At 42.5% G+C, this 20,912-nt stretch overlaps 1 protein-coding gene across 1 annotated transcript in view; it reads right to left on the bottom strand.

Moving 5' to 3' along the window:
• CHM (CHM Rab escort protein) overlaps positions 1 to 14,076 on the bottom strand; it is a 70,284-nt gene extending 56,208 nt beyond the window's left edge. Inside the window, exons 1-2 of the mRNA XM_082207567.1 lie at positions 13,962 to 14,076; positions 3,479 to 3,545 (exon numbers count right to left, since the gene is read on the bottom strand). Of these exons, the coding sequence (XP_082063693.1) occupies positions 3,479 to 3,545; positions 13,962 to 14,010 (116 nt within the window). The 5' untranslated portion in view covers positions 14,011 to 14,076. The remainder of the gene's footprint in view (positions 1 to 3,478; positions 3,546 to 13,961) is intronic.
• Positions 14,077 to 20,912: the final 6,836 nt, after the last annotated feature.

Raw genomic sequence — 20,912 nt, 5'->3', positions numbered from 1 at the left:
ATAAACAAATCGCTTTCACAACTGCATTCAATTCTCAACTTTCACAACTTCAAATTTAAAGTCAATGCCAAGTCTCACGTTCCGAATTGCAAATTACTTTTCTAAATCACTTAGCATCTATCCTTGAAATTTCACACGTCAACAGCTCATTAATATCTACAGTAAATGTAGCTCTCTGAAAAAGAACCACATTTTTTCCCCAAAAACATTTTATTGAGACGGATAGCTAGCACCCAGAAATAGAGCCCCCTTCAATTACAATTTGGCAGAAGCTAACTTTGGTTTTAAAACATGACTACCGGAATTTATGGCCAGGCTGCAATGGAAGTGACTATTTTGAATAAGATTAGCTGTTCTTGATGGGGGATGCTTGGACAGTGTTTATAAATCAACAGAGGTGCTACTCAGTGGTTTATAATGGTCCACTTCAGACCATCTACCATCATCACATAAGCGGTATATTATGATAAACGCAAAACAGTGGCGGGAGATTAAAAGTAATAAGATCCACCCAGGGTAATGAATCCAGGCAGCATTGGCACACAAAGTACTTCAAAAGTTTCATTTGACTCACAGCTTCTCGCTGCCCCCCTCCCATTATGCTTTCTATCTAACTCCTATCAGAAAGGAGAGATTTAAAGTTTACACAGCATAGCGAGGATCAGATTTACAAGTGGGACCAATATTCCATTCCTCCTTCTCGTATGCCATAACACCCAAGAATATTGTTTAGGATTTATGGATTTAAATTTTGAGGAGCAAATCCAAGTGGTAGTTTTCATCTTTTATTTCTCCAAATTTTAGTTTTATTTATTGATGGAAGCCTATCCCTGTCTTGCAAATGCTCTTGGAAGCAACAGGTACCTGTCCAGCCAGAATAAATGAAAGTGGGAAATGTGTTTTATGCAATTCGATCTGGAAGGACTCAAAACACAAAGCTACTGTAACGGGAGGGGGAAACATCCCATTGTAAGCTGCATTTCAATAGAAGATGAGAATTATTAGATATATTTTACTTACTCAAAGTGTTCAGACAGTGCTTTAGAGAGTTGACAATTCTTAATACATTTTTCCAGGTCCATTTCTCGTTTACCGGGAGATTGGAAAACCACTTGCTCTGGATAGGGTTGCACTCCCTCTGAAGGAGCAAGAGTGTAGCTTGGGGGGAGGGTACTCCTGGATACATCTTTGTCATTAGAGGCCCAAGTATTCTCTGTGGGTATGAGTGCATTTTACCAACTTAGCATGGTTCACTAGCTGCGGCCATTCCTGGACAGGGATAGCCTGATCATTGTAGTTCGTGTGGTGGTAACCTCAAAGTTGGATTGCTGCAATGCATTTTACATGGGGCTGCCCTTCATAGAATCATAGAGTTGGAATAGACCACAAGGGCCATTGAGTCCAACCCCCTGCCAAGCAGGAAACACCATCAGAGCACTCCTGACACATGGTTGTCAAGCCTCTGCTTAAAGACCTCCAAAGTAGGAGACTCCACCACACTCCTTGGCAGCAAATTCCACTGTCGAACAGCTCTTACTGTCAGGAAGTTCTTCCTAATGTTTAGGTGGAATCTTCTTTCTCGTAGTTTGGATCCATTGCTCCGTGTCTGCTTCTCTGGAGCAGCAGAAAACAACCTTCTCCCTCCTCTATATGACATCCTTTTATATATTTGAACATGGCTATCATATCACCCCTTAACCTCCTCTTCTCCAGGCTAAACATGCCCAGCTCCCTTAGCCGTTCCTCATAAGGCATCGTTTCCGGGCCTTTGACCATTTTGGTTGCCCTCCTCTGGACACCTTCCAGTTTGTCAGTGTCCTTCTTGAACTGTGGTGCCCAGAACTGGACACAGTACTCCAGGTGAGGTCTGACCAGAGCAGAATACAGTGGCACTATTACTTCCCTTGATCTAGATGCTATACTCCTATTGATGTAGCCCAGAATTGCATTGGCTTTTTTAGCTGCCGCGTCACACTGTTGGCTCATGTCAGCCTGGTTTGAAAGCTTCAGCTGGAGCAGAATGTAGCATATGAATTGCTGATGGGGGCATCTGGCAAACAACATGTGACACTATTGTTAAAACATCTGCACTGGCTGCCCATCTACTACTCAGCCGGCTTCAAGTTCCTTGTATCAATTTACAAAGCCCTGAACAAGTTATGCCTGAATCCTTATATCCCAGCTCAATCAAGGGATGCAGGTGGCGCTGTGGTCCAAACCACTGAGCCTCTTGGACTTGCTGATCAGAAGGTTCGCAGTTCGAATCCACACGATGGGGTGAGCTCTCATTGCTCTGTCCCAGCTCCTGCCAACCTAGCAGTTTGAAAGCGCACCAGTGCAAGTAGATAAAAAGGTACAACTGGAGTGGGAAATGGTGTTTCCATGTACTCTGGTACTCATCACAGTCCTCCATACACCAGTTGCATTTTAGTCATGCTGGCCACATGACCCAGAAAGCTGTCTGTGGACAAACGCCAGCTCCCTCGGCATGAAAAGTGTGATGACCACTGCAACCCCATAGTTGCCTTTGACTGGATTTAACCGTTATCCCAGCTCAATCACTGCAGGAGCATCGTTGGTTGTTCACTGAGTTGTTGAGGCTTGATTGACAATAATAAAATGAACCTGTAGTGCTACTGGCCCGGTACTGTGAAATATTCTTCCAACAGGGATTCAACAGGCACCTTCTGTGCCACCTTTTAAACACCTGCTGAAAACCTCTTTATTCCATCAGGCTTATACAGGCAATTAAGCCATCGTATTTCCACAATAGTTAGCCGGTTTTTGACAGTAACCTTTTATAGTGTTTTTACTGTATGGCTTTATACGTACAATTGTTGTAAACAACTCTGATATTCTTTAGGAATAACGGTATATAAATAGATTTATTCACTGAAAATACATGCACAGTTTTGAAATCAGAAGGCTATTTTAAGTGTATTCAAGAACATGTAAAATAGGGTTAGGTGCTGCCTATATCTGAGCCTTCCTACCAATCCTCTGCCAGTCCCAATTCAGAGAAGGGTGATATTCAGTTGTTATTCCCTCACAGGCTAACACCATGGCTAAGGAGAGATTTGCAGGCTCTCACACACTCTCCTGCAAATGTTCTCACTCCTGGAAGAAGTGAACAACTGACATATGAGAGTCCATGTTTTCCTACTTATTTATTTAAAGTATTTATTATCCATCATTCATCACAAGGTCCCATACAACCAATGATATACTGAAAGGGGTGAGAGAATCTCACCCAAAAGCTCCAGTGTAAACTGCAGAAAAGGGGGATATTTAAACTAATTCCAGGGGAATGTGTCTCAGATAATATCATGTTGTTTAGTGATCACAACAAAGATAAATGTCCCTAAAGGTATCATACAACAGTTAATACAAGGTGAAACCACAATCTGTTATGTGCAAGAAGACAAGCATTAAGTCCCACAACATGTAACAAAAGATGGCAATTAGTTAGAAGACTTACGAATCCACATGGAGAACCCGTTGGCCACTTCTTGAACATGCGGCTGCTATGATAGATTCAGGCAAACCTGTGAGGGAGGGAGAAATGAGCACCACTGTTATACCAGACCAACTGAGAGCTGCCCCTTCAGGCACATCCTCCCTACATTCAGAGGAAGGAATCATGAAGCTTTTAATGGGGGGGGGTCCTAATATTTTAAAGTTCTCTTTTCCATCCCTGTTTACCTCTTCTCCCCCACCTTTAGGCACACATTCCAGCCAGGCAGAAGCACTCAAGAAGACCACAGAGCAGGAGTGGGGAAGGGCGCTGCATGGGGAAGTTGAGTCCCAAGGGCTATATAAAGCAGTCCAGAGAGCTGCAGTTGGTCCCAGGGCTCAAGGTTCCTCACCCTTGTTCTATGTGCACATAACAGGGTTGCTTTTGCTTCTGCACTGTAATGGAAAGCGACACCAAAGCTGTCTATCACGTAAGACCATAAAGAAGACCAAGCCGAAGCCTTGTAGATGAGCTTTACGCAAGTTCAGCAAAATGACTCCATAACAAGATCAGAAATCGGTATGAAACCAGGAAGCATTCTAATCTATTTCATATCTTAAGGTGCCCTTAAGGTAGAAATTCAGACTTTCAGCAACTTTTTAGTCATTTTTAAGGCCTACCATTTTGACAGATAGTGGAAGATTTAATCTCAGCTGGCAAAAGGGAGGGGGGGAGTTATGAAGGTTCAATGCAAGTTCCCAACATCAATGGCTGTTTTGTTGTGATGGAACACCATTTTAACACTTGGGTTTTACCCCAGGGTGGGGAGGAGAAAAAGGATTGCTATGCTAGGAATAGATGAAAGTTTATTTTGCCTAGTAGACAATTCTGAAGGCATTGGGAGTTTCACACCACAGGCCAGAATCCTTTTTCCTTAAGCAGTGTTTCAAACTTACACAAGTGTCCCCAGTTCTATGAGCCAATTAGCATATTGATTTCCATTGAAGAAACACTATTTGCGCGAAGCTTCCAGCTACTTTCGTTGACACATTGCCGGTATCTCAGAATGGTGCATTGCAACAGACAACGCCTGTAGTTTATGCTTGTTTGGCTACGCGAGCTTTTCAAATACCTTTAAATCTTAAAGCAATGCATACCAAGATTTCAAAATCACCATCTGTAATCAAGTAACAACCACCTTGCATTTGCTACCTTTCATCCAGAAATCCCTATGAGCTATTTTACGGGTTTAATATAAAAGGCTTTTTGCTGTCAGATTTGAAAGTAATATTAATAAAATGTTAGCAGTTTATAATCTAGGAAATGAATGCTGGATGCAACTGTAAAGGAAAAGGAGGCAAAATGACCCTTTTCCAATTTGGGATGGGGCAACCTTCCAATTAAATTTGAGTTCGTCTAAAGAGCTTTGACTTAAAACATTACCAAGATGCATTTTAAATATTTAGCGATGAGCTAGGAATTTGCAGATTCAAAGTTTGATCAAGAGGAGAAGAGCTAGTCATAATATCACTGGTATACTGTTTAAACAACTGATAATTCAGGCCTCAGATTGGTCTTATACATCACTCCACCAGGCTGTCCTAACCAAAATGGCAGCCAACACTGTATGACTCAAACATATGATCATGGTACTGAAAACAAAGTTTATTAAATGCCCATATGCCGGTGCAGCAAGATGCTCACCATGGACACGGCCTCTAGATGAACAGGAAAGGATTAAGCAAACAGTGAATGTGGAAAAGAGGCAAAGGGTGCTTTTCCACATAGTGAGTGGGCAAGAAGATGCTATGACTTTACTTAGCATGCCAGGTTCTCAACGTGCTGGGGCATGTCACCAGTGGTGGAAGCCCCAAAGGTGCTTAGTCCAAACACTCACAGTGAGTCTGCCAGTCAGGAGCATCTTGAGCCAGAGACACCTAAATTGGGATTCCCAGAAGAACCAGCTCCCTTTACACCAGAGGCCCCATGCACCCCAGTGTCTGCTTGCTAGCACAGACAATACAATGCAGCAGCTGACTGAGAGGCAACGGAGTGCAAGCTGGAGGATTGCTCATCAGGAAGTGGGTGGAGCCTCAGAGGAGCATAGAAGGTCTGCTTGGAGCTATCCAAGGTACTGCAACTCCAACCTGACCAAAAAAACCAAAAAGCACCTGTTGTGGTCAAGGGTCACACTGACACCATACATCAGCATCATCATCATTACTACTACTACTACAATTTATTACCCACCCTTCACCAGAAGATCCCAGGGCAGATTACAACAATTAAAACACAGCATTAATATTAAAGGATAATATAACACCGTATGAACAAAAATAAGGTGGGTCCAAAAAATACACATCTCAAGTGTCAAAAGCCAGGGCGAACAGGTGTGTCTTCAGCATTCACTGAAAGCTGTATAATGAAAGAGACAGATGCACCTGTGTGGGGAAGAAGTTCCACAGCTTAGGGGCTGCCACACAGAAGGCCCTTTCCCAGGTCACCATCCCCTGAGCCTCTGAGGACAGAGAAACTACCTTCTGCAGATCTTAGTGCCCAAGAGGATCTGTAGGGAAGAAGATGCTCTTTCAAATATTTGAGACATTAGTCATTTAGGGCTTTACACACTAATGTGAGCACTAACTAACAACCAGTTAAAGCTCTGTTACACCATGACTTCCCCAGAAAACTGTAGTTTGTTAAGTATGCTGAGAGTTGTTAGTGGGCCCTCATAAAGCTACTATTCCCAACACTCTTAACAAACTGCAGTTCCTAAGACCTCAGCCCTTTTCCTCCTGAGTACTCCTTGTCTTGTCACCCTAGCAATGTGGGGGCCACTGCACTAAAAACTCTTCCTGACCCACAGATGGGGTGCCCTCATGCCAGGTTCAGTGCACACCAGGGCTGCCTCAGGGGATCAGATGTTATTTTCACAGCCCCAAAAGGCATTAAGCTGCAGCATCTCCCACACTACAAAAGGTAGACTGAGAAAGGGGTCCTGTAGACGGGTAGTATGCCAAAAAGAAAACAGGTTTACACAATGGACCCCCCATTCCCCCCCAAAAGAAAACACTGACTGTGGCTCTGCAAGTGAGATATTCCTGCTAACTTTAGAGAACTGACTCCTTTGCTGCTCTTATATTATTTAGTTCAGTAGAATCCTAGTTCAGTAGAGTTGGCAGGGGTCACTATGGTTATCTAGTCCAACCCCCTACAATGCAGGAATCTTTTGCCCAACGTGGGGCTCAAAATTCAACAGAGCACCTGGGATTGCACTTTTTTCCTTATAAATTCCTGCCCACAGCCATCCCTGGGTGGGCTCAAGCCACCAACCTTAACAGCCAGGCACACTGAACCACTGTGCCACAGAGACATTTCTATTATTCTGTAACACAGGGTTGGCAAAACTGTGGCCCTCCAGATGTTGTTGGAATGCAACTCTTATCCCCCCATATCATTGGTGCTGCTGGCGGGGGTTGAAGGGAGCTGGAACCTAGCAACATCTGAAGGGCCACAGCTTCCTCAACGCTTTTTAATAAAATCTTCCTGGTGAGCCCTACAACAAAGTGGCAAATCTTTTTCAGACTTCCAGGATTAATGTGTCTCAATTCTAGCTCAGGGATGGGGAAGTTGTGGCTCTCCAGATGTTGCCGGACTCCCATCAGCCCCAGTCAGGATAGCCAGTGGCTAGGGCTGATGGGAGTTGCATTCCAGCAACAAATGAAGAGCCACAGATTTCTTCACCCCTGCCAACCATCTCCACAGAGTTTTAGCTAACCTTGCATCACAAGCAAGCAGAGCTAGAACTTAAGCCAATAACCTACTTCAGAAGCTCACAAATCTGTATGGCATTGAATAAAATAGCTGTATGACAATATGAAAAACAAGTTCACACCATCTAGTTTTGAGAGTTCCCCACCCTCCACCCTGCGCCAGATGCTTAAATATTTGCTTGCGTAAAATGAAGCCCACTTGCTTACAAAAATTTGAACTATGGAAACATTACAGCAGGAAATGCATTATGATGAAACTGAGAAAGATCATGCACCCAAATATTCAGTAGTAATCAAAACATTTAAGGTTGTGTATGTGTGACAGAGAAAGTGTGTGTGAGAGTGTGTGTGTTTTGCAGGGAGCTAAAACCGGCGCCCCCAATGTTTCACTTTGTACCTCATCTTTTGGTTAGTTTGCCACAATAGATTTTTAAAACTGTATTAGTATCTGGAATTGATTTTTCTTAACACTATACTTACATAAGATAAACATAAAATAAAGTACTACCACCACTCCCGGCATATCGAACAATAAATAATAGATTCCCCTGACAGGACTTTGATGACTGGGCAAAGCCCAAATGCTTTCAGCCAAAATCATATGGAGCCATAAATCACTCTTTATTTTATAGAATATTTCAAAATGGATCCCTGCTTTCTACCTTGAAAGTCATTTCATGTGTTATTTATAACTAGAGAAGACTAGAAAAAGAAAAGAGGGGGGAAATGCATGGAACCAGGAAATTTACAGTGACTCTTTTTTTTTTTTTAAAAGAATAACTTCTTTTTCAGAGACAGAAAAAGAGGTGGGAATAGATTGACTCGGGCACAAAGAAAGAGAACCCAAACTCTTTTCAGAAGGGAATGTGTTTTATCTGATAACTTAACAGATTTGTGGTTTAGTTTTACTGGTTATAATGCTAGGACTCTTGTCCTCATTTCAAGCTGTGGTTCCTGTGCTGGAGAAGACGGTCAGATCAGGGTGAAGGGTAGGCGTAACCATGGACAACTGGGGATGGACCCAGAGGAACAGAGCTGGTCATATCATAGTCCCAGAATATTAAGGAGTCATCAAGGGAGGAGGGCTCTGGGGAGGGATACAGTGGGATGCCTTTTCCACGCCCCCTTCTGTCTCCCTGTCATCTACCTCGGTGTTCGTGCTCATCTTGTCAGCGGCTTCAAAGCCAACTTCAACTCCGAATCTGGCTTTACCTCCAGAACTACGAGGGCCTTCCCCGAGCTTACTTTCCCAAGAGGAGCCTGCTGCCCCATCTGCTCCAGAAGTGTTGCTAATGTATATTCTGTCGTCTAGGTCAGTGTTTTTCAACCTTTTTTGGGCAAAGGCACACTTGTTTCATGAAAAAAATCATGAGGTACACCACTACTGTGTGCGGAGAGGGAGATGTCAGAGCCTCGCTTCTCTCTATGGGGAATCGGATGAGAGCGGACCGATCTGATCCCCACCCAGGACAGATGGAAAATAGGGTGTACACAGTCCGTCGCCCGCCTAGTGGGCGAAAATTTGACTTTTTTAAAAATCTTTCGAATTTTTCAATTTTTCCCACGGCACACCAGGCAACATCTCGCGGCACACTAGTGTGCCGCGGAACAGTGGTTGAAAAACACTGGTCTAGGTCATGGAGAAGCCAGAGTTGGCATGACCAGACAATGCAGGCTCAGCCTTCTCCAAGGAGTGTTTGCTTGCTTGCCCAGTCCAAGGAACAGCCTGATTTGCAGCACCAAGTTGTGCCTGCCCCATTCCTATATAATGGAATTGCAGGGGGCATGTCACTTACTGGATCAACATCTTAGCTTAACTGGCTTTGCATGGAACCTACTGTGTCTTCTAACTCTTGCTTCTTCTTCTTTTTTACTATGTACCAATTTCAGCAATTAGGAATTTATATGCAGTATTCATATCTACAATCTGAGTTCAAGTTCTTCATTCAGTGAGAACCAGAACACAAGTGTTCCTCTTACACTACTTAAATTTCAGCAGTAACACAACAACGAATGCCATCACACATGCTGCCATTCTCTCACCCTTTCCGCATATTACCTCATGATTCACCATATGGTATGGTGAATTCTACCCAAAATTTCATGAGGGGGTTGTGTGATTTATTAATACCACAAGAAACAAACAATGCTAAAACCAAACAGGGAAAATACAGAATGAAGACAAGTCTTGCATTTTCAACCTACATCCCTAGAGTTTAAAAGTTTTGCACTCTCAGAATCCAAACTTAGCTCCCCAATGAGTCCCATCAAACTCTACTTAAAAGGCTGCACTTAGGAATTATCTATTTATGTTCCAAAGTCAACTAGTGTTGTGAGCTAGAACAGAAATGGGGAACCTCAAGTCTTAAGGTCCCAGTGCTGCCCCAGGTCACACACATACACTGAGCCACAACATTCATGAGCCCTGGCTTGCACTCTCCTTGAATTTTTCTGCCTGGCTACAATGCATCCTTAGATCAGAGGGGAGATATGTGAATTTGTAGAAACTAACCTTCTGTACATAGGGAAATTTGCATTCATTGTTTTGCCTATTTTTGCCTCTGGGTCTGCACACAGCTCCTGAAAGGGAATGTGGCTCTCAGACTGAGAAAAAAGTTCCCTCTTCCTGAGCTACAATATCTGACAGTAGCATTCAATAGTGAAAAACACAAACACTTTCAGAAGCAGGCAGCTGGAGCTAATCAGCCCACTGATCACAATATTACCTTGTATTTATGCCATAGGCGACAAGGAACTGAGTGAAGGCAACTGTATGAAATTCCATATATAAGAGTGAAAGGGCTGGGAGGGAGGGAAGGAGCAGAACACTACCTCCCTCCTCTGCAACAAACAAGAAACACAGAGGGCAGCCAGGGGGCAGAATTCTCCATCCATCCTCTGCCAGTCCCCAGCAAACTAGTGTATACATACAGTGGTACCTTGGTTTACGTTCCAAAAGTCCATTCTTAAACCAAAGAGTTCTTAAACCAAGGCGTGCTTTCCCATAGCAGCAAGGGCTCAATTTACAAATGGAACACACACGACAAGAAGTGGAACATGTTCTTATTCCAAGGCAAAGTTCACAAACCAAAACACCTACTTCCGGGTTTGCAGTGTTCTTAATCCAAGTTGTTCATAAACTAAGCTGTTCTTAAACCAAGGTACCACTGTATTTCGCAGGCTAGTTACTTCTGGCAGCTTATTCACAAGTCTGTACTAATACAAACATCCTTATTTAAACTGGAGTAACAAGAACTTTGGTGGTACCAATGTACCACCAAGGTAAAGAGGAGGGCCACATTTCCTAGCAGGCAATCTTCTGGGGGGCCACATGTCAGTGGTGGGTGGGACAACATATCTGACTCTTATCTTTACGCAATAGGCTACATTCCAACTACACAAAAGTCAGAGGCTTCTACATGTACATCTCTCCATATGTAAAGGAGGCATTCCCTGGGGAGAGTTCTGAGAGTCAGAGAGAAAGGCTTGGAGGTGCCGGACAGAGGCTTCTCATTGGCACTGTTTACTTTCTACCAGGAGCCAAGGACTGGGTAGGAGGCAAAGCTCAACTGTGATGCTGCTATTAGTAAACAAAGTCCTAAACGACTTGGGGTTATATTTAATGTTCATCATATAGCAGACACACTGAAATTTATGAACAGGACTAACTTTGGTCCATTAATTTCAATGGGTTCACTCCAAGGAAGACTTAACTGGATACAACCAGTGCGGCTGAAGCACCTGAGAAAACGCTGGTCTAAGTCCCAGAGATGAGGAACACGTGGTCCTCCAGATGTTGTTGGACTACAACTCCCATCATCCTTGACCACTGGTCACAGAGGAACGTTTGGAAGGCTGCATTCTCTTCCCTAGGCTAAAGTTCTCCACTGCTGACCTAGGCGAATGGTGGGGTCTCCCCCACAGAAATATTCGGGGAAAGCTAGAGCATCCCCAAATAACAGCTGTCTAACTTCTGGATTTCCTACACCGAGCAGTGAGCTGGACTAGACGGCATGCAAGGTCTCTTCTGTGTCATTTATCTCCCAAATTCAGGCCCAAATTCATAAAAGGGGAAGCATTATGACCAACCAACCTACCTACCAACCACACAGGACTATTTGTAAGGTGAGGAAAAGTCTGTTGTGGAACATTATTTTTAAATACATTCAGCATGCAGCAGTTATTTGATATACACAGAGCACAAGTATTAACAGAACGTCTCCATCCAAACACACACACACACAAAATTCAATTCATTATGGCATTAGCTTTCATGGACTGAATATTGTTGTTGTTACTCATTAATCACCTTCCACATTATGAGGCACAAAAATTTTGTGAGGCACAAAAATATAATAAAAACAGCACCAAAAATAACAGAAGATGAAAAAAAGAAACAATACAATGTGGACACCTATAGCAGATATCTATTCATCCAGCTGAGAAAGCTTGTCAGAGCAAAAATGTCTACAATTGTTTCCAGAAAGTGCAGATGGGAGACACCTGTCATATCTCAACAGGAATGTCATGCCACAGAACAGGGCAACTACAGTGAAAGCCCTGCTCCATTTTACTGTGGAGTGGGCTTTCAATATCTTTGAAACTTGAAAGAGAAGCTCTCCTGAAGACTGCAGTGGCCTACCGGGTACATAAGGGACAATGCATTCGCTCAAGATCCAACAGAGAATCTTAAATGGATAAGAAGCCAGGGTGAGAGGGAGGAGATTGTTAGGGTCTGATGCACAAGCAGCTGTGATACAGAAGAAAAAGGGGGCCAGGGGAGAAGTGAACACAAGGTGAAGCTACATCCTTCATACACAACCTCTGGCCATGGTCAGCAAGAGTTAACTGGGATACATAGAAGCATAAAATTGTTGAGTTGGAAGGCATCAAGAGGGCAATCTAGTCCAACCCCCTGCAATGCAGAAATCCTTTTGCCCAATATGGGGCTCAGATATACAAACTTGAGATTAAGAGTCTCATGTACTACTGGGATTGCCAATTTTACTTCTGGCATAACTCCTATGCAATGTCACAACAATCAGAATTTCAGCTGGTAAAGACTTTTCCATCACTTCATCTACAGGCTAGGAAAAAGCTTCACCTGCTTTTGCTCATAACAAGACTTGGAGGCCCTGCAAAAAGGGAGGTTGACAACACTAGCTCGAAACCTTGCTTGTCTGTAGAATGTGTGGGTACATGGAAGCAAGCAGCTTGTTTTCAGCTTCAGTTTCCTATTTGTAAAGACAACCACAAAAACCCAGATGGTTGGTGGAGGTACCCTGGGTGAGAGGCAGGGAAGCAAAGAACTCCCAGGGTGAGAGACTGGGAGAAGAAGAAAAAGCTCCAAGTGAGAGCTGGGAGGCTACACCACCTTCTGTGTGAGACAATGGTTAAGTGTTGCTTTTGAGGGAAGACTCTGCATTTTCTTTTCTCCGTTTAGGTTTTTATTTAGATTGGTTTCTTTTCCCTTATTGCATCATGAAAAGGATTTTTAAAACCCTATTTAGAAACACACGCACACAACCAAACCTCAAAAACAATAATTACCTTGTGAAAGTGAACACAAGGACTTCATTGCACAACTCATAAGGTGATGTGCAAATTGTTATTTTTTTACTAATAATAATTGTACTGTATTAAACATAGGAATTATACCAAGTAAGAGCTGTTTGACAGTTAGCAGGTTTGCCTCAAACAATGGCTGTCTTTTGCTGGAGGTGTTTAAGCAGAGGCTGGCTGGCCATCTGTAAGAGATGCTGTAGTTAAATGCCTGCATCAAGCAGGGGTTGGACTAGAGACCTCCAAGGTCCCTTCTAATGCCATGATTCTATGACGTGGCCTTAACAACACAGTAAGCCACAGTTTGTCACAAACTATGGTTTAATTGTGAGAGTGACTCCCTGTGTGGCTCTACGACTGCATTTTTATGTTGTGAACTGCCCTGAGATCTGCGAATGAAGGGTGGTATTTAATAAAATTTATTCAGTAAACAAATTTAATAATTTCACAAACAAGCCAATGTCACCTGAACGCTGACCACAAACCAAAAACAAACCAAGGTTTATTCTCAGATACTCCTATCTGATTGTTCCTTTGGGATGAAGGGTGGGGCATAAATTGGATAAGTAACAATAATGATAACAAACAGGCAGGAAAGTTGAAGTATTTGAGAAGCCCTATATTTAATGAACTGAAAGGGGCTTTCCCTGAATCTACCAAAGCCGATTACATGAGCAGTGGAGCAGACCCTCTCAGGAGGTGGTGGACTCTCCTTGGAGGTTTTCAAGCAGAAGTTGGATGGTCATGGAGGCTTTACAGTATTTCAGATTCATGAGCTGCAGAGGGTTGGACTGGATGACCCTCAGAGTTCCTTCAACTCTAAAATTCTGTGAACAGGCATTTCTTAAAATAGGTTACTGTGTTTTTAGGAAGAAGGGGCTCTAATCCTAACCCCACTTACTTTGGAGCGAGCCTCCACTAGTTGCCCTTACTTCTGAATAGGCTGCACCATTGGGAAAGGGACGTGAGGTAGGGAAAAGGCAGGGGGCAACGGAGGGCAGGTAAAATGGGGCCGGGGTCTCCCCTGTGCGCCTCATTCCTGCTGCCCCAAAGCCCATCTCTCCTCCATACTCACTCCAGCTTCTCACTTCCCAAAGACCGGCCACCCGCCAGCTACGTCTGATTCCCACGTTACATATACACGCGCGCAACCCTACCCACCCCGCCCTTACCCGTTCCTATGACCACCACATCAAACTCCGAGGGCAGGTTATCCGCCATCTTGGGAGGGGGAAAGCGGCCGCTGTCATACGGCAACGCCCCGCCCCTCCGCCCCGCTTGCGTGTCAGCTCCTGGCGGAAGTGAAGCTCCGAGCTAGCTTCGGGCACCGGACGCTATGGAGCGGAGGTTGTTGGAAGGGGTGGCGGTGCATTGTGGGTGATGTAGTCGTTCGCCTAGGCCTCACGAAACACCTTTTTACCTGGTTAAAAAAAACCTCTCTCCCAGGTAAAGGAAGGGAGAGCGGGGGGAACTATTACTTATTAAATGTAAATGTTCGTCTGAAGAGCACAGGGAGCTTTACAGTATAAAAACAACACCATACCAAGGTAACGGAACAAAAAAACAATAACACCCCCCCATCAAATGTCATGAATTAATGTGGCGCCTGATACTCTGGCCTCCAAATCCCATCAGCCCCAGCCGGGATGGTCAATGGGCAGGGATGATGGGAGTTGCAGTCCAGCAACGTCTGGCGGGAACTTTTTTGCATACAGTCCTTACCTATATAAATAACCATCAGTTCGCAGCCCGTGAAAAAAGCGTGAAAACTGAACCTCTCTTCGGTCAATGTAAACTAAAACTATGCTGCTCAGTGTCGATTTGCTTGGATGTAATTTTGCTTTGCTTTTTAAAAAATGTTTTATCTTAGAGCAACCAGATTTCTGGATTGTCACAAACCACACAACTTTTGTTGACGCTCCGTACCTGCAATGGTATATGGAAAAATAATATTGCCAGAAGCAAAGTTCCTTCCTTTCTTTGCCTTCTCCATACATGCATACGTAGACGAAAAAAGTTAATGCCTGTTCAAATCATGGGCTGTTTTATCACACATCACTGCTGTTTCAAAGGGTTGCCAAGTGTATGTTTCGTGTGCATTTTCAGTTCTTAACTGAATTTAGGGGGAAGCGGGGCAGATTGATACAGAAAAATTCACTCCTATTTTATGTAACAAACATGAGTCAAATAATAAAAAATTTGGCTTGATACATGACATACCTAATCAATATTATAATAGCAATCAAAAGAACCATTAAAGTTAGAAGATAACGAGAATATAATTACTTCAGTAAAAAATGGGTTTTGTATCATTCTGCCCCACCTATGGGGCACTTTGATACATTGGACGGAGACTTTGATACAAAGTGTAAATTGTATGAGAATGGTAGTTATTTGCAAAAAAATAATGAAAAACAATTTTTATTGTGAGAAATTATATAATCAACCTTACAATTTGCTACTTAAAATCTAAATTATGTATCAAAACTAACAATGTTTCACATATATCATAGACTTTATGGCAGGTTTTCTTAACAAAACATCAAAACTTATATTAATCTTTCCTCAAACGCCTATCCATTTTTTTTAAAAAAAAAACTTTGGAAAAACTTAAAAAGTATAAAAACTCACATTAGGTAGTCACAAAATAGTAATTTAAACAAAAAGCTTATAAAAAAATAAGATAATTACTTGATGTTTAGCTTCTATTGCACATTATATCCACTTAACTCAATAGAAAAAGTATAAAGAGATGATGTTCAAGATGTGCTCTTTGGGAAATTTGGTTTTGGCAAAGGCAAAACAACATCCTTGAAATCAACACTTGCCTTATCTTCTACAATGGGGAAGACAAACACACAAGATCCTGGGTTTTTCCAGAGGGACTTTGGCCACGTAGTAAACAACAGTTGTTTTTCTTTTTAAATTTAATGAGTTGAGAGATTTCATACAAACTTGTATATCGGGGCACAATTGTACACTAGCGGGGCACTTTTATATGTCTCAATGTGCCTCGTGTCTTAGTGTATCAAAGTGCCCCAATAGACATTTTCAAAAAAACTAACAATTATTACTAAAATCACCAAACTTATTTAAAAATAATGTGTAATCCTAATTACCTGTACTGAGTGAAATAACTTACCTTTGGTATTTTTAAATCTTAACTAAACGACGTAAAACAGTGTTGGAACACTTTTACATTTCATGTAATTTTTTAGTTGGCCATGCTAAAAACACACCTACTCTCATCAAACGCCAACAGCTAGCTGGCGGGCAGTGCGGTTGCAACTGTTGTACTCACACCTGTATAGACACATTTTAGTGCTGTCGCGACACGAATAACATTTCTCGATATTGAAATATTGTCAGTGTATTAACGTGCCTCGTGCATCAATGTGCCCCACTCCCCCCTACTGATTTTATTAATTTGTTTCATAAAATTTATACACTGCTTGATTATTATTATTTTTTTAAAAAAATAATCAACATCAAAGCAGTTTTCAAGAAGATAAAACAAGAATTCAAGAAAATCATGCAAAAGTAAAAATGCCAAAAAGATTAAAATTACTTCAGCTTCCTGAGCATTTAGGTAGGCTTGTGGAACAAAAACATTTTAAGCAGGCACTGAAAAGAGTGCAGTGAAGATACCCGCTTGATATCAATAGGCAGCGAGTTCCAAAGTGTAGGTGCTGCCACACCAAACAACTGAGTTCTTACAAATTGCCATTATCAGAACTTTTCTGCAGTTCATTATTGTCTTACTTCAGTAGCTCCCCCCCCCACTCCACCCTTACAACCCGTCTGTTGCCATTATTATTAAGGTTATTAGTTGCTTCTTTTTTACAAAAACAATTCACAGAGACTTGTAAAGGTACATAAATAACATACATTAAAACCAGCTGAAAGCAAAACAAATAAAAATCGAAAACATTCATATTTTTAAAAAAACAAGATCAAAGCATCCGACCCTCTGAAGGAGGCCACAGATAATTAAAAGCTAATGTCCTGGGCGGGGGAAGTTTTTTCTGGGTGCCTAAAGATATACAGTAGTGCCTCTACTTATATTCACCTCTGGTTACGTATCCTTCTGGATACGCACGTGGCAAACCCGGAAGTATTTTTATGGGTTTTGCTGTGTGCACATGCGCAAAAGTGGTGTACCGCCGCATGCACATGCGCAGAATAAGTCCCTCCAGTTGCGGAAACCTCGGGATCGAACCAGAGCTCCAGAACGGATCCTGTCTGCAACCGGAGGTACCACTGTATAATGATGGCGCCAAGCGAGCCTCCAGATGGAGAGCATAGGGATGCCTAGAAAGTTGAAGTAATTTTAATCTGTCTTAATATTTTAACTTTGTATGTTTTAAAATATGGTTGTGAATTTTTCCTGATTGTATTGTTTTATCTTTCATAAACGGCTTTAAGGGTTTTTTATTTTTAAAAAATCAAGGTCTGTATAATTTTTTTTATGGAAATAAATAAATAAATTCCACAGGTGGAGAAATATTCTACTGTGTATGCCAAGTTATATGCACAGATGCAGGTTTTAAACATTCTATGTTCCAATTACTACACAATGGTACCTCGGGTTAAGAACTTAATTTGTTCTGGAGGTCCGTTCTTAACCTGTAACTGTTCTTAACCTGAAGCACCACTTTAGCTAATGGGGCCTCCTGCTGCTGCCATGCCGCCGGAGCACGATTTCTGTTCGCATCCTGAAGCAAAGTTCCTAACCTGAGGTACTATTTCTGGGTTAGCAGAGTCTGTAACCTGAAGCATATGCAACCTGAAGCGTATGTAACCCGAGGTACCACTGTAATTGAAAGAGATACATCTCATCAAAATGGGGAAGAATGTGTCCAGATAACCTATGCACCTTCTGTTGCTGCTTACGTGCTTAATGAATATAGATGGTCAACTTTAAGGCCTCTGAAGATCTCCCTTTTCAGTGTCCTTTATCTTTACACTGAACAATAGACTAGCCACACCTTCAAGCAATGGACTCCTTCAAATAGATAAGGCATGTCCAACAGGTCAATCGCAATCTACCAGTAGATCGCCAGGGTTCTCCAGGTCGATTGCAGGAGTTAAAAAAGAGATCGCCTGGTTGCTCCTGAGCGATTGTGATGCGCCCAAACCCCAGCGCTATGTCCTATTGGCACCGTTGGTGTTGCTGTTAAAGGTTTTATTCCCTTCGTCTGTGGCAGAGTTGGGGGGGAGAAGAAATGGGTGCGGACTGTAGGGTGAGTGATCTAAAAAAAAACCTCATCAACTCTGGCTTCCCTCCCTAAAAAAAGCTCAATGACTTTGGGCAATGACAATGGGTGGAACACTGCCAGTTTTATTATACTGGGAGTAGATCGCAGTCTCTAAAGAGTTGGATGTGGCTGAAATAGAGGACTATCCTCTGCAAAGTAGGACCCACCACGACCCTACTAGGGAGTATGCTTAGGATTGCAGTCTTACGCTCCTGACCCCTGTGCTACATCAGCTTTTCTTTACCATTGCATAATGTAATGGTATTCAGAATAGCTAAGCTACAGCGCAGCAGTAGGAAAAAAACACGTGCTTTTTGTGCAAAAGCTTCCAGGTTTGATCCTTAGTGTCTCCTGGTAGGGCTAACAAACATCCCCTATCCAAGACCCTGGAGAACTGCTGCCAGTTAGTGCCAACAATAGTGCCAATTAATAGCTGCTGGGAGTCACAAGCGGGGAAAGTGCCATTTGACTCAGATCACACTTGAGGGTTTTTTGCATTGGTGGAAAGCTGTGAGAACAGGATGCTAGGATAGGTGGACCTTTGGCCTGATCCAGCAGGACTCTTACTGCATTCCAGTAGATGGTGCGACTCAGTCTAAGGCACCTTTCTATGTTTTCCTATGGGAATCTCAGATCAAAAATGATCCCTGTTTAACCATCTCATGCTGTCCATGTTCTTCAGTGTTCACGGTCAGGAAAGTTTTCCTGACTGACGGCCTGCCTTGCTTGCCAGTAGCAGGATGTTGTGCTAGCTGCGGCTTAGCAGGCCTGGGCCTCCGAAATGTGTGTGAGGAAATACTCAAGTCTTAACACCCGACATCATAAGGGGTAATAACCTGACTGGCAGCCCATTAACGCCTTGTTATAAGCCCCTTGCTTATTCACAAGAGAACACAAAACCACTAATGGAAACCAGAGACCACTTCAGCCTTAAGAATCTGTCAGGCACAGTATGGCTAATGCACAGTCCTGTTGTCAGGCTGGCTAGAAACCTCAGAGACAGAAAAAACAAGGGGATTTCCTTCTTGATAATAATAATAAGAATATTGTAGAAAAGGGTAACCAACCAAAATGACCAGAGGGCAGGAGCTCAGTTAGCGGCATATTATTTAATGAATAAATTCTCTGACACACCACCACTTAAGAAAGGGAATTAGACAAATATGATTGTGCAATTGAACTTTATAGTTGTCAGTAGATTAGAAGCCTATTTTGGCATCAGGGATGTAATATATATATATATATATATATATATATATATATATATATATATGCTTTCGTAGATTTTCACGGGTATAGGAATGCAGGTTTTGGTGTCTTCGGGTGTCTTCCCGTGTAAGAGTCGGGGTGTCTGTGCGACGTTTCGACGAGGTCTCACTCGTCATCTTCAGGCTGGTGCTTTCGGCTTCTTGTTACTGGAACAGAGCAGAATCTGGTGTTTGAGTTCCTATAAATACTGTTGAGGGGTGTGGTGTATAGCCTCCAACGTTCTGGGCAGAGAGGAAGTTCCTAGATTAGTGTGCCTCTTCTTCTTTTGTTCCTTAATTACTTGAGGGATATCTTGAGTGATTTCATGCCCATTTCTGCCCAGAACGTTGGAGGCTATACACCACACCCCTCAACAGTATTTATAGGAACTCAAACACCAGATTCTGCTCTGTTCCAGTAACAAGAAGCCGAAAGCACCAGCCTGAAGATGACGAGTGAGACCTCGTCGAAACGTCACACAGACACCCCGACTCTTACACGGGAAGACACCCGAAGACACCAAAACCTGCATTCCTGTACCCGTGAAAATCTACGAAAGCATATATATATATATATATATATATATATATATATATATATATAATGTGTGTGTGTGTGTGTGTGTATATATATATATATATATACACACACACACACACACATACATACACACACACCAAAAAAAGTACACAAACACATAGTAATGATAATAAGAAATATAAGCGGCCTCTTTGCATTATCACTTATTGCAGGAGTGGGCAACCTCTTGTCTGCCAAAGACAACATCAAAGGCAGATTTAGGGGAGCATGACTGGTTCGGCTGCAACTATGATGTAGAATGGAATACGAGAGACGGGGGGGGGTACCGAATTTTGGCATTGCACAGGGCACAGCTAAATTTGAGGCCCTAAGGTCTGCCACGACAGCATTTGCAAGTGGAGGCAGCAGAAGGGCACTACTTGGAACTAGAAGTGTTATGGATTTATTAATCTGGAATATAGATCAATGTGCTTCCTTTTTTACCCTGTCTAGAATCCCCACTCTCCTTGGAAGCAAGCATCACTGCTTTAACTTTCAAATAAGCGTACAGAGGATTATTTATCTATTTAAATTACAACTAGCCTACCATTCTGGAGAACGAGTGAAAGGAGTTTTATTCTAACTTTAGTTCACTATACCCATGCACATGTGCACACATGGCAGAAGTATACCAATTTGTCCTCAAACTGGTAGTAACTTTTTTTTTAACACCAGAGTAATTTATTTATATAGAATTTAAATCCCTCTGTTTGCCATGAATGGTCTTGAGGCGACTTTCAATGGTGCGCCACAATAAAAACACAATAGCAAAACAGCAGTAAGGCCACAAAGATAAAAGTAACAAAGCCAGTCAATAAACCTGCCAATATCCATTAGAAGGATTTCAGTTGTTTAAAATGGGGGTTGAAAACCTATGGCCCTCCAGATGTTGTCGAAGTACAGCTTCCCTCTCCCTAGCCATTGGTCATGTTGAGTGGAGTTGATGGGAGTAAGGAGTTCAGTAATAGCCCTGACCTAGGCCTTGCTCTTTGGACTGAGCAGCAGAGGTCAATCTTTTCCGGGCCTCCACCACTGATA

The sequence above is a fragment of the Podarcis vaucheri genome, assembly GCF_965113315.1.
Source record: "Podarcis vaucheri genome assembly, chromosome: Z".
NCBI classification, from domain to species: domain Eukaryota; kingdom Metazoa; phylum Chordata; class Lepidosauria; order Squamata; family Lacertidae; genus Podarcis; species Podarcis vaucheri.
This window is presented reverse-complemented; position numbering and strand designations above follow the sequence as displayed.